The sequence below is a fragment of the Cebidichthys violaceus genome, unplaced genomic scaffold (assembly GCF_023349555.1).
Source record: "Cebidichthys violaceus isolate CVI_PGR_0920_01 unplaced genomic scaffold, fCebVio1.0.p SCAF_4, whole genome shotgun sequence".
NCBI lineage: Eukaryota > Metazoa > Chordata > Actinopteri > Perciformes > Stichaeidae > Cebidichthys > Cebidichthys violaceus.
Window position 1 is genome coordinate 9050368 of NW_027176594.1, and position 14068 is coordinate 9064435.

Here is a 14068-nt window from a genome sequence, read left to right on the forward strand (position 1 = left end):
AAAATGAATGTTATCTGTGGAGAATGGATTTTTCACTGTTAAACAATTGTTTTTTCTTATATGCCTTATGTAAGCCTCATACAATGGTTCATAAGATGTCTTACGAAAAAGTTACTCCTAATTTTTGGTGCTTTCTCCTAGGAAAGTCCAGGAACATGTGTATAAAACATATATATATATATATAATCTGTATATATATAATATATATATAATGCATATATATAATGCGTGTGTATATATATATATATATATATATATATATACACACACAGTTACGCCCCCTTTTCTACTTGTCCAGGGGATGTGTAGGGATGAACACACACCAACCCAAAGAACAAATAAATAGTCCAACGTGGAATTAACCATATACAATATTTATTTTACTTCTTAAAACAGAGTGGGAGAGGATGGTTTGGTCGTGCCAAACAAATCAAAATCAATATAACAAAACTAGGTCTGACTAAACTACCTCTGAAACAAAACGGCTTTTCCTGCTTCTCTAAACATTATTCCACCAAAACAAATACAGAGGGGGCACCGACCAATAAACCTAGTGTGTCTAGACAAAAAAACAACTACGTGTTTGTACCAATGTAAAGGGTACCCCAGACTCACCTACTGGTTAGCATGTTGGCTTTATAACACGAGACTTGGGTACTTCATCTTTACATTGGAGGAAAGAAACAGACGGCTGTTTCTATGGCGTATCCCCTATGAGTCAGAGACGGGGTAATACAAGGGATCCTACTCCAGGGAGAGAAATAGTGACTCCAGCTGAAAAACTAGCTGTTAGAAATTGAGAACCGAATGAAGACTAATGAACAAGAGAAGGATGGTAGAAGATAGTCAAAAAAACAACTTCCTGGTCATAATCTGGCTTCTCTGAATTCAAATCTTCTGTCTTAGTTGTTCAACTCTGTGACCCAGCACCTCTCAGGACAGAGTGGAAACATAGATCAGGGTCAATTGCTTTTACAATTGCAGCTATCTTAACTGCAACACGAAAGTTTGAGCTTCAACATCTGGCCAACGAGTGACACAAAACCCTTTAGAGAAGTTCTGTAATGGGCTTTAACTTCTTCTGTGTCCTCTTCACAGGTCTGAAGGGCCCAACAGTCACCAATAACACAGCAAAGACAGCAGCTGCCCATCAAATAGCAGAAAAGATAGCTCCTGCTGCCAATCAGGGCCTGACAAAGCAGGCGGCCCAGTATCCCTTGCAAAGAAGCAGCTCAGCAAGATTCAGTCGACTAAACAGCACAGGTACGGGTATCTGAGAGGCTGTCTCTGTATGTGTATGTGTGTGTGTGTGTGTGTGTGTGTGTGTGTGTGTGTGTGTGTGTGTGCTTGAGTACTATTTTTGTGTATTGGCAACAAACTGTATATAAGAAGTGTAAGTTGTCACCGTGATGTCACCCATTGGTTTGTGGATTCCCGTTTTGAAGACAAGAGTTCGGCATTTTGTCCGTCGCCACCTTTATTTTTTATGCAACCAGAAGTGACCAGAGAGGGTAGAGCTAAGTAAAAATAAACTCTGAACAAGACATTTTTAGGTGACCAAAATGTTAGAATTAACTTTCATGAACTGAACAAACTGTGAAAGGGTTAAAGTTGTAAGATGAAAACACAAACAATTCTCAGACTGAACGACGTGGTTGTGGACACCGACACAAACACTTAAAGGAATCATGGTGTTCATGTGTGTCTTTTAATGACAGCAGTCAATATAACAACTGAACAATTATTTGAACTGAACATTGAACTAAACATCGGAACATTCCTTTTTCATGGCAGTAAAGTAAGTGTGCAGCTTTTGTCACTTCAGTGTATTTTTCTGGGCTTCTGGAAGAACATTTCCAAAGCCTTTTGATATTTACTTATGAATGTATATATGTAATGTATGTATTAACTTACTTAATTACTCACCAAGATCAGTCTTGTACAGCCAGGGGGAGTATTTCCCCTCTGACAGCCAAGCTGGGTCAAAACCTGTCATCTGGTAGTGTCTGGACTTTTGCTGCTTGTGGGGGGGGGGGGGGGGGGCAGGGCATGCAGCACTTTGGCTCTTTTCTGTACTTAGACCCGGAGAAGGAGAGCTACTCTGGCTGCTACTCGCAGGAGAGAGTGTCTGTGTGTGTGTGTGCGCATCGGGGCGGAACTCCGCCGTGCGCGATATAGAGAGCAGAGGAGAATTGTAGACGAGCGACCATGTAGAGACAGAAATTACATGCTGTCGTGTAAATAAGATAAATAACATAAATAACATAAGGCTATTTAGTTTGTTTAATAAAAGAACAAGGTATAGACCTGTTCTATAGGATAGGTAACCTCAAATTACTTCTGTTGTGATCTGGCACTATGTAGAAAATAAAATTAAACAAAATGAACTTGACCTTCAAGAGTGGTGGGGGCTAATATAATGGTAGGGGAAACACTGCTTGTATTTGCACACACACTCAAATTATGTTCTTTGAATTGAGAGTGGAACTATATTTGCATCATAGCAATATTTAAATGTATTCTTTGAGTGCAGTTTAGTTTGTGGAAGCACTCAGTTTTAAGCAGTAAACACTCATTTGTTTACTAGTTGAAACAAGTAATTGGTAATAGGAAATTACCAAGTCTCACACTTTTGACATCATGTCACACCAAAAAGCCATTTTGAAGCAGCTTTAGAAATGATTTTGGAATCAAACAGGTTCTTCACATAGTAATACAAGCAGATACAGGTGCACTCACAGATGGTGTCTTAACGTGGAGCATTAAAAGCCCTGGTCGTATTTACTGAAGCTGTCTAGTTCGTAAAGTGCAGCTCAATCGGCTCAAGACACACCTGTTTAGACTGGCGTTTGGGTAAAATTCATGCTCCAGGTCTGCTTTCAATCTATGTTTTTATTGTGTATTTTACTGTTTATTGTGCCTTCTTAAAAATGTTTCATGTTTTAAAAACACAATGTGACCATTCACATTGTTATTTATGTTTTCTTCTTTCAAATACCGCTCCTGTTGAGCACTTTTTGTATGTGAAAAGCGCTATATAAATACATTTGACTGACTTACTTACTTACACACACAGGGCTTTATTGTCCATGAGCTGTGTTGTGCTCTAAGGGGACAATGTGTCATGGGTTGTAATTTTTGAAGGCCGTGTTTTTTTCTTACTTGTATTGCAAGGAGTAACTTGCAAATTAAAGTTTTGCCAGGAAAGGTTTTCGTGTAAAAATGCATCTTAACCACTGCATCACCAATCACTGCAGTAAAGACAAATATTTCATATCCAGCAGTTGAGTCAATGTAAACACATGATTTGTGGTTCATGTTCAGTTACCTCCTGCTTCCATTTGCCAGGTCCAGCTATGAATGACTAACTTTCTCTTTTTTGCTTGTTTGTCTGAGTGACCACCTTGTTTCTTAAGAGAGCACCATGTGGCCAAAGGCAGTTGTGATTATATAATAATATAAACTGAAGAAAAAGCATAAGCTGTGGCTCGCTGCGTGTGAGAAAGTCTCTCCTGTAAGCAATTTTCTTTCCTAATACGGCAAATTCATGACCCACCATCTTGTGCCTGAGCAGTCGCGGACGACCTTCCTGAGTCAGTAAACAAAGGGTGGGGGCCTGTCAGTGCCTTTTTAAAACAGGGCCACAAACAGACACAGCCTTCCTGTGCTCCATTCAAGAATCAGAAACAGCTTTATTGTTGAAGTATGCGTGCACATACAGGGTATTTGCATCTCTCTCAATGTACTATAGAAATAGAAAATAACAGCTAAGGACAACAAATAATATAAATATATACAAATATTTATACATTAATTTTATGTTGGGGAGCAGTATCATCACAAGTTATGTATATGACTGGCAAAATAACAGGCAGCAACAAGCAGGACACAGCCGCCTGTACATTTGAGTTTTTCGATTGTGTTAGAAATAGTGAGTATGATGTTATCAAGTATTTAAGGCTCACTGTAGCAGCTGTTACATCTCTGAAAACAGACTCCATACAGGCGTTATTTGGAGAAACTGACCACATATTGGAAGTCTTACTAACACTTGCTTTCTTGCACGAAAACAAAATATTAACAGCTTTTCTTAACTGTACTCAAAACTTTCTTTCTAAAGTAGAACTATCAACTGTTAGTAAAACTATTAATACAGCACAGTAATGTTACAATGTTTTCCTTTGAAACGTCCTGTGTGTAGGATTTAAAGAGATCTATTAACAAATTAAATATAATATTCATAACTATGTTTGATTAGTGTATAATCACCTGAAACTGAAAATGAGTCCTTCATAGCTACATAGGGAACAGGTCCCCTTCCATGGAGTCCACCATGTTGAACTGCCAGGTTTCTACAGAAGCCAATAACAAATCAAACACTGGCTCTAGAGAGCCTTTTGTGTTTCTATGGGTACATCTCAAGTCTCTTTAATTGTCATTTCCTTGCTCCTCGATCCTCGCTTGAACCGGAAGTTGTTCTACGCCGCCATATTGACGGCCGTCCCAAAGCTCTTATTTAGCTCGGAGGAGCGAGGATCGAGGAGAGAGGAGGGATCTCTGAGGAGCCATGAGTGAGGACGCACAAGAACAGCCTTCCAGGCAGTGTTTTAACAGCGGACACGCCCCCTCTTTGTTCATCAGTTATGTGATTGGACGCTGCAGCCGATCGGACTGATACGATTTTTTTTCAACATGTATACAGTGAAGACGGATCGCAGATTAAACTCAAACTCAAACGAGCCATGAGCGAGGACCCACGAGAACAGGCTTCCATGATGTGTTTTAACGGCAGACACGCCCCCTATAAAGGCAAATCAGTCAAAATCTTTACATTGACGAGCACTTTTACATCACTCCGCTCGCGAAATTCCCTCTCGCGCCCTCGCGAAACTTTACTCTGCTCGCTCGCTCGCATTTTTTCTTTTTGACAGTAAGTGGGCGGACCCAGTCTCCGTTGTATCTCTACATCTAATTGGTTACAATCCTCGTCTTTGGATAGACCGGATATTACTGTGACACAGACGCTAGGTCTGTTAGAAGTGGTTTTCAATCCGCCACTAAACCCTACTCCACTACTCAGAATGTTCTACATTTGTCTGACAGGTTTTGTCAACTTTTCAGACTGTAGAGGCTGATGAAATACAAACTATGTTAATAGCGTTTTGAAATACAATAATTAAAACTATGTGTCTCTTGTAAATCGAGTCAAGTTGCTTAGATTGATTTAAATTCTCTCATCATTCTATTACAGACAATGTGTGTTTGATAGTCAAACCTCTTGTGACAAACAGCTCAAAGAAGCTCTTTGATCTTAAAAGTGATGTAAAAGCGCTCGTCAAAGTAAAATATGCGCGCGGCTGTTTGATTTGTGCGCGCGTGGATCTCATTTGCGCTCTCAGATTTTGACAGTGATTTGCCTTCATACGCCCCCTCTTTGTTCATCAGTTATGTGATTGGACGCTGCAGCCGATCAGACTGATACGATTTTTTTCAACATGTAAACGGCGAAGACGGATCGCAGATTAAACTCAAGCTTTATATTTGATACGTTTTCTGATTCACCATCTGGTTTAAATATATGTTCATTGTAGACTGTACAACAAAAGGACCACAAACAATGTTCTTCATTTGTTAGAAAGATTTGTTTTTTCATATATATATATATATATATATATATATATATATATAGCTGGAGAGATGAAACACGTTTTACATAATGGATCATCATTTCATTCAGTCACATGAGGCTGATCATTCATGAGTTGTATCATTTAAGAGAAACCATAATCATATTCTGGGTTATTTAATAATCATGTCACAATCACAATTTCAAAACGTACAGATGGAAATAAGTCATAAATATGACAAACGCATTCTGCCGTAGAAATCGATCCTGCGCTCATAAATAGGACAGTTTGTTAAAGAGGTGACAGAGAAAACAGTGATTACTGTGTGTCTTTATTAGTTTTTAGTATTATTAGTTACTATTAAGTACAGTGATCATGTGAACAGACACAAACTTCTCAAAAGTCTCTCCAGCTGTTAAAGCCGATTGACAGCTGATGCAGCTGTGATCAGTGGCCGCCGTCATCAGAAACAGACGTCGCTTCACGTGACGCAACTGAGGAAAGGACGTCTCATGTCTCCTAAAACATATTTCCTCATTCCTCTCTCCTCTTGTGGTTTCCTCCATGCATCCCTGGTGGGAGGGACTAAGATTCAAGGAAAGGAGCCAAGTGAGGGAAACAGGGATGCAATTAAGAGACTTGGGATGTACTTTAAGACACTTGGGATGTACCCATGGAGGAAACCATGCAAGGAGAGAAGAAATGAGGAAATATGTTTTAAGACACATGAGACGTTTCCTCAGTCGCGTCATGTGAAGCAACGTCTGTTTCTGATGATGGCAGATCACAGCTGGGTCAGCTGTCAGTGGGCTTTCACAGCTGGAGAGACTTTTGAGAAGTTTGTGTCTGTACACATGATCACTGTACTTAATAATAGTAACTAATAATACTAATAACTAATAAAGACACAGTAATCATCACTGTAGAGGTGTTTTCGCTCTGTAGCCTGTTACCTCTTTAACAAACTGTGTCCTGTTTATAAACTCAGAATGCGATTGACGTCTGTACGTTTTGAAATTGTGATTGTGATGTGATTATTAAATAACCCAGAATATGATTATGGTTTCTCTTAAATGATAACTCATCAAACCAGACACTCAGGAATGATCAGCCTCACGTGACTGAATGAAATGATGATAAATTATGTAAAACGTGTTTTATCTCTCCAGCTCTCTCTGACTTTAATTGTATTCATAATACAAGTTATTGAGGGAAATATCAGATCATGAAAAGACAAATCTTTCAAACAAATGAAGAAAGTTGTTTGTGGTCCTTTTGTTGTTCAGTCTACAACAAACATATATTTAAACCAGATGGTGAATCAGAAAACTATTCAAATATAAAGTTTGAGTTTAATCTGCGATCCGTCTTCACTGTATACATGTTGAAAAAAATCGTATCAGTCCGATCGGCTGCAGCGTCCAATCACATAACTGATGAACAAAGAGGGGGCGTGTCCGCTGTTAAAACACTGCCTGGAAGGCTGTTCTTGTGCGTCCTCACTCATGGCTCCTCAGAGATCCCTTCTCTCTCCTTGATCTTCGCTCCTCCAAGCTAAATAAGAGCTTTGGGATGGCCGTCAATATGGTGGAGCAGAACAACTTCCGGTTCAAGCGAGTATCGAGGAGCAAGGAGCGAGGAAATGACAAATAAGAGACTTGGGATGTACCCTGTGACAGTGGGGAAAAGGGGAAAATATTTTTTTTTTTTAAATCCAGAACATTTCATGTAAAATTAAACTTTTTTTACAGTGTAGGTGATAATTACTAATGCCTTTTGATAGTTAAATGCATGCAGTACTTGTATCTTGGGAATACAGTCTAAGATAATGTATGCGTTGTAGGAGGAAGCAGAGGAAGCTCAAGTGTTATGCTGTAATAACACTCAGTGGCTGGCACCTGCCACTGAGTGATGAAGAGAAACAGATGTGTGTGTGTGTGTGTGTGTGTGTGTGTGTGTGTGTGTGTGTGTGTGTGTGTGTGTGTGTGTGTGTGTGTGTGTGTGTGTGTGTGAGAATGAGAGAGGCTCACATCATCACATCTAACCTTGACATGATTAATCTCTGACACTTCTCTCATTCAAATAGACGCAGAGAGAGGATGAGAGACCTGATAAAATAATTGAGTGGGTGAGTGAGTGTGGCAGTGAGGGAGCGAGGGAGAGTGAATGAGCGAGTGAGGTAGGAGGTAGGGAGGAGGGACGGAGGAAGCGAGCCAGCGGAGCAGCTGAGACAGATTATTCAAATACCACTCACTCCCCCTCCTCCCCTGCAACATCCCTCTGTGTGTGTGTGCGTGTATGTACTGGCTTCACTGAGCTTTTGAAACGGCAGTAAAATAGGAGTGGAGAGATGCTTGTCTTTGTCCAACCACCCAGCATGTGTTTGTAAGGGAGGGCACTCATACCTCAGTGGGACGGATCGCTGTGTGTTTTGCACGTAACAGCAGAGATGGACTACTAATCATCACCGCAATGAAGATTTTCTCTCCTCTCTCTCACACACACACACACACACACACACACACACACACACACACACACACATGTGAGTACTGCCTTTCTCGTTCTCACCATTTTTTATCTCCGGGTGATTCACTACCACCTGGACGACGGTGAAGCACAAAGCTATTTTTGCCGCCATTTTCTTTTTCTATCGGCTGGTCTACAGATACCATTTGTCCTTTGGCTTTTATTTTATTGTTTTTCAGTGGCAATTCCTTGGTTTTGAATGGCTGATGGGCACAGTGAGCGCCTTAATGGACTCTCTTTTTTTTCCTCTTCGTTCTTTTAATGCTTCTATTTCCCTCTATTCCAAGGCAAAATTTTCCCTTTTAAATTCAAATTTTTCCTGATCTCCTTGTGGCTGTTATGGAGATGCAAGGCACAATTTTCAGCAGCACAAATCTCTAAATCTTTTCTTTATTCTTCATGTGAAATTATTTTCACTTACTGCTTGATTTAAAGACAAAAAGAGGAAAAAAAAATTTCGTCCAGAGTGTTTAGACGTCAGGTGGAGCAACTATGGTGCATTTTCAAATTATTGTTGTAGAAAAATGCTTTGGGAATTTTGACAACTAGAACAACAAAACTGCTTCAATATTTCCTTCAACCCAGTGTGGAGGAGCAGAGAAACTGCTAAAAGTCAAAGTTTCTACACAAAAGACAACTCAGACTGGAAACATCAGTCTAAATCAAATCTTGAAGAGTGTTTGAAGACAAAAGAAGACAATGTTATGGTCTCCCAGACTTTCGCTTTCCAACTTCCATGTGAAGCTGACAGCCAAAGGACTTTTCCGAAACCTTCAGCTGCTGTCGGGATGCAGGAAGAACACTGTGGTCTTCCACGCAGGTCTGGATATTTCACTGTCCTCCTTGCCCTCCCATCATCCAGCCATCAATTGTTCCATCCTTTCAACACATCCATTTCAATCAACACATGTGTCAGGCCAACAGATTAATCACTGTAGTGCCACACAAACCTTCAAACCATCCCATCCTCGATAACTGCTGTCAGAATTCTCAGAGAAAGTTATGATTTTGTACAGTTTTACATCAATCTGCTCATCCATCCATCTGTCTTCCCTTCAGCTTATTCTCAACGATGTGCTCTCAGAGAAATCCTAATTCGTCATCAATTCTTCATCTACTGTTGATGGCTTGGTATAAGTGGGATGCTACCACACCCTAGCAAATGAGCTAATTGTGTTCAAGACTAATCATACATCCCTAATAGCATAGTCTTCATAAGCTCAAAGCATCAATGATTTTGAAATGATGTCTTTAACCTAATGTAGTATATATATATGTAGTATATATATATATATATATATATATATATATATATATATATGTAGTATATATATATATATATATATATATATATATATATATATATATATAATTGTCTACCCTTTTTCATATTACTTCATCCCTCTTTTCAATTTGTTCTCCTTCTCTTTGACTTTGTCTGTTGGATGAGGTTGCCTTTGAATAATGTTGAAGGATCAGCTTACTTGCCTATTTTATTTTTCCTCTTTAGTCAAGAGAATGGCAAGCCCAGATCAGCCTCAAAGGCCAATTCACCCTCTCACACCACCTCCTCCTCCTGTTTTCCTGCATGGTGTTGGCAGCCATTGTTGCCTCCATCTCTCCACCACTGTGGGGGCTACCACAGCCGTCATGGATTTATAAGGTTACAATAGTGACATCACTTGTCTTAACACAAGTGTGTGTACACGAGTCTGTGCATGTGTTTGTGTGGATGCTTTCTGCACGAGAGCTTGAGCAGTGACGTGATAAAGAGCCGTGGCTGCGGGCTCCTTTTAGCCATTGTACTCATGCATAGAGAGGCACAGAGGATGTGAATCACACACATACACAAACCAGAAATAGCCGCATCTGGCTTTTACTTATTTAACCATCAAAAGAGGGCTTTCTATTTGTTTCTTGCTCAATGCTAAGCATTGCTTAGGCTGCTGCATTAGCTCTTTAATCTAAACTGATCACAGTGAACTAGAGCTAAACATTTGGAGACATCAATAAAGCTGCTAAATTTAGGAGGCTAAAGTCAAAAACAGGATCCACTGACCCTTCTTGGATGATCAGAATTCTGTTTAGCGAGGATACAGAATATAATATATCCATATGTTGGATGTGCATATGAAATGGCTTAGAACAAGAACAGCTGTGAAAGAGTTCAGAGCTAAAATAATCCACCTAAGACACCAGAGAATTGAACTTTTATGCAGTTTACAAGGAGCAAAGAAACTAAGCTAACATTTCCCAAGTTGGATCTCAACAGTTTCACGTGGGTTTTGCCAGTATCATTAGGCCTGCTGGGTTTACACTGAAGCATTAATTTCTTCATGTGTTTTGGCAAAATGACTCACTAATTCCTTCATCCTCTTTGACAAATCATCTTTATCCATTTAAACTTACTAAATATGTTTTCTTTTAATGTTCAGCAACAAGGTATGTACAAATCAGTTTATGTTCTGCAGCCAGTATTTTTCTCATTTGTTTTTTGCTCATGAGAACTTGCTCCTTCCTCTTCTTATGAAGCTTTTTTCCTATCTTTATTTAAGAACATGTTCTCCTTAAATTTGAGAGCATGACTTATTGATTTCACCTTCAGATTTTGTTATGCCATCGTGATGTTCCTCTCTCAGTTGTACTGTGTCTTCCTGCTGAGCCATCTGAGCCTGGCAGCACGTGTTTGGCTGCAGTGTGTTTTCTTGTGCTCCATGTGCTCCACAGACCCACTTCCCTGCTGCTGCCTGCCATTGCCCTGAAATGTAGGTTAAAGCGGGCTTTAGTCACCACATGTGTCCACACACACACTCAAGCACTTGTCAGAGACACTCTTGCACGCTGCACAATGGTGCAGCTGAGGGTGGCCAGTCATGCAAGCTTTAATCTGATGTGGAGGTTGCTGTTTTTTTCCTAATGACATTAGAGGTTCTATCTGCTGGACTGGACTATTGTTCCTAGGCTCAGCAGAGATGTACAGTATATTTCACATCTGGAGCTGCATCTGATCTAGAAACCTCATATGAAATGAGTAACAGTTGTTTTACACAGTGTCTGAGGCCAAAAAAACGCTTTATATTTCACAGAAAAACATCCGGTGGTTTACTGGTTAAATAATCTCGACATTAATGTCACAGTAGTTGCTTAACCGTGTCTTGAATGAGGAGCAGTGTATTATTTTCATACTGAAAATATCTATTTTTGGTCTTTTTTACTCAACATTTTTTTTAGACTCTTCAGTTTCTCTCAGTGGGATGCCTTGCCATGAAGTGGTTTGGCTCATGATAATCATATAGGAGTTCTTTCCTGTGGTTTAATAGTACTATAGTTTTGTAATCCCACTGACTGGTTAGATAATCTCAACTGCTGTGTTACTTTGAAGATTCACCAAAAATATGCGTTTCAATGAAGACTTTTTAATATGAAGAAAAAAACCATTCAGCAGAAAGATTGAAAAAGTCCTCATGAATAGATTAGTATTGGTAAAATAGGGGTATTTGATCTCTGCTGATGCTGACTATATTTCAAGATTGGCTATATAATATACAGTATATTCCTAACCCTACAATGCTAGTTTTTTATACTGCCAACATTATATCAAAATGACCTCATCAATGCATCCTAAAATTCAGAGCATGGTAACATGCATATATAGAAACCAGTTACACAGTTAAGTCCATGTGTTTGTCAGTTTCTTTGTGGTTTCCTCTTTCTACTGTCAACATCTTTTTGTAGAAATGATCTGACACATGTGGACCGAGCAGTGTCTGTCTTCATGCTAGATGACATCATTATTAGACAGGTGCACAAAAATTACTCACGGGTTGTTGCTAGGTGACCAGATGGTCTAGTTTGCATGGAAATGCAAAAGGGGGACATAGTACACTTGCAAACAGTGACATGCTCTGCACACTTGTTTCTATGGCAACAGTCATGTGACTCTGAATAATGAATCTATTCTGATAGTTGATCATCAGCAGTCTTGAATCAATGTTTGTCAAGAGATTATTTGCCATCTTTGCATGTTTATGTTCCTCAAGTCATCCCTGCCCATCAGGGGACCGGGGATTTGACCAAGAAAAGACTATTATCCTAAACCAGGTGTCTGCAACCTTTACTATCCAAAGAGCCATTTTGCCCTATTTTCCACCAAATAAATTTCGTCTGGAACCGCAAAAGCTATTTGATATCACAGTTTATAAAGTTTTAAATATAGTTATATTATATAAACAAAAACTATAGTTTGTTGTATTTATGAAAATATAGAACAAGAATAAAGACAATTCTTGACATTTTATTGCTATTTTACCTGTTATAACAATATCAAACTCTTATGAAGAGGAGAGTTTGCTGCAGCAGTTGAGAAATCGCTCTTTTTTGCTCATCTCCAGCGTGATACTTTTCAGCAAATGCTGTGTGTTTGTTCTGGAAGTGTCTTTCTACATTACATTTTTTGCACATATCAAGCATACAGGTAAGCCGGCATCGTTAGCAGTGAAAGCAAATGAATACGTCCACACAAAATTAAACTCTCTATTTTCCTCGATGACTTTTCTTTTTTTGGATTTATCCATTGATAGTTTACCGAGGGCGGGGGTCTGCAAATCATGATTAGCCACCTGCAGGGAAAGGCGCTTGACAGCATCGTAATAGGACAGGGGTGGCCAACCAGTCAGAGACCAAGAGCCACATTTTTTACTGTGTTACCGCAAAGAGCCACATCATACACATGGGCACACATGAACATCACCCCATCCCTTCCTCACACACACACACATACCTTTGCTCAGCCAGATTGATTGTAAATGTCACACACCAACATGATGACAGAAATTGACTCCTACAGTACTAAGACCACAGGCCAGTCATTTTCAACAATGAACATTGTGTGCACTGTCTCACACAGACAAACTCTCAGTTCAACCAAGTCCACAAACTAAAATATAATAATTTACAATACCGTTTTTCTTTTACTATGCATGTTACTTAGTGGGACTTCTGGCATTCCTTGCCTTGAACAATCCTCTTCAAATCTGGCTTGTATTCCGTTGTTGCCACTCGAAGCAATTCTTTCACATCGGTGTCAGTCAGAACAGATCGATGCTTTGATTTCACGTGTTTCAGGGTAGAAAACACAGACTCGCAGACGTATGTTGACCCAAACATTGACAGTATCTTAAGCGCAGCCCGTTTGACATTGGGGTATTTTTCCATTGGCACACTTTTCCAGAACTCAATGGTATCTTCCCTTAAAGCAGGTTTCAGTTGGTCCTCCTCACGAAGATCGATCATCTCCAACTCAGCCGCAGCCTCATCTGTGACTAGCGGGGCTTTCAAACAGTCCGTCTCAGCATTAAATGGGTCGACGAGGAATGTAATCTGTGGCCTTTTCAGTTGTAGATCACGGAACCGGGCCACAAAGCTTTCGTGCAGGTTTTCAACCAGTGTTGCATATCTGACTCTTTGCTTATTCAGGGCGGCGCTGGTGACTTGCCCGCTGGCTTCTAGCAGAGTGGGAAAATGTGTTAAATCTCCCTTTTGAATATGCGCCTTGAACAGCTTCAGTTTGTTGACAAATGCAAACACACTTTGCACCAGGTCAGGCAGCATTTTTAACTTACCCTGCAAGGTCAGGTTCAGTCTGTCCAAGTGACTCAGCATGTCGACCAAAAAGGCCAGATCCATAATCCACTCGAGGTCCGAGAGCTCGCGATAGTCCTTGTCCTTCTCTTCCATGAACAGTTTCACGGCATCCAAAAGCTGAAAGAAGCGAGAGAGTACCTGGCCTTTTGACAGCCACCTCACAGTGCAGTGCAGCGGCAGGTCACCTGGAAGCCCTTGGTCCAGCTCAGCGATGAGATTTTTTAATTGCCGGTGGTTAAGCGCATGTGTGCGGATGTAGTTGACGATTT

The 14068-nt window shown here is 40.0% G+C and overlaps 1 protein-coding gene across 5 annotated transcripts in view; it reads left to right on the plus strand.

Annotated features, from left to right (window-relative positions):
• The window catches only part of LOC137885390 (microtubule-associated tumor suppressor 1 homolog), a 63676-nt gene that overhangs the window by 26447 nt on the left and 23161 nt on the right, over window positions 1-14068 (plus strand). For all 5 annotated transcript variants that reach the window (XM_068727634.1, XM_068727636.1, XM_068727635.1 and 2 more), the window contains one exon: window positions 1099-1263. In XM_068727634.1, coding sequence (XP_068583735.1) covers window positions 1099-1263 — 165 coding nt within the window. The remainder of the gene's footprint in view (window positions 1-1098; window positions 1264-14068) is intronic.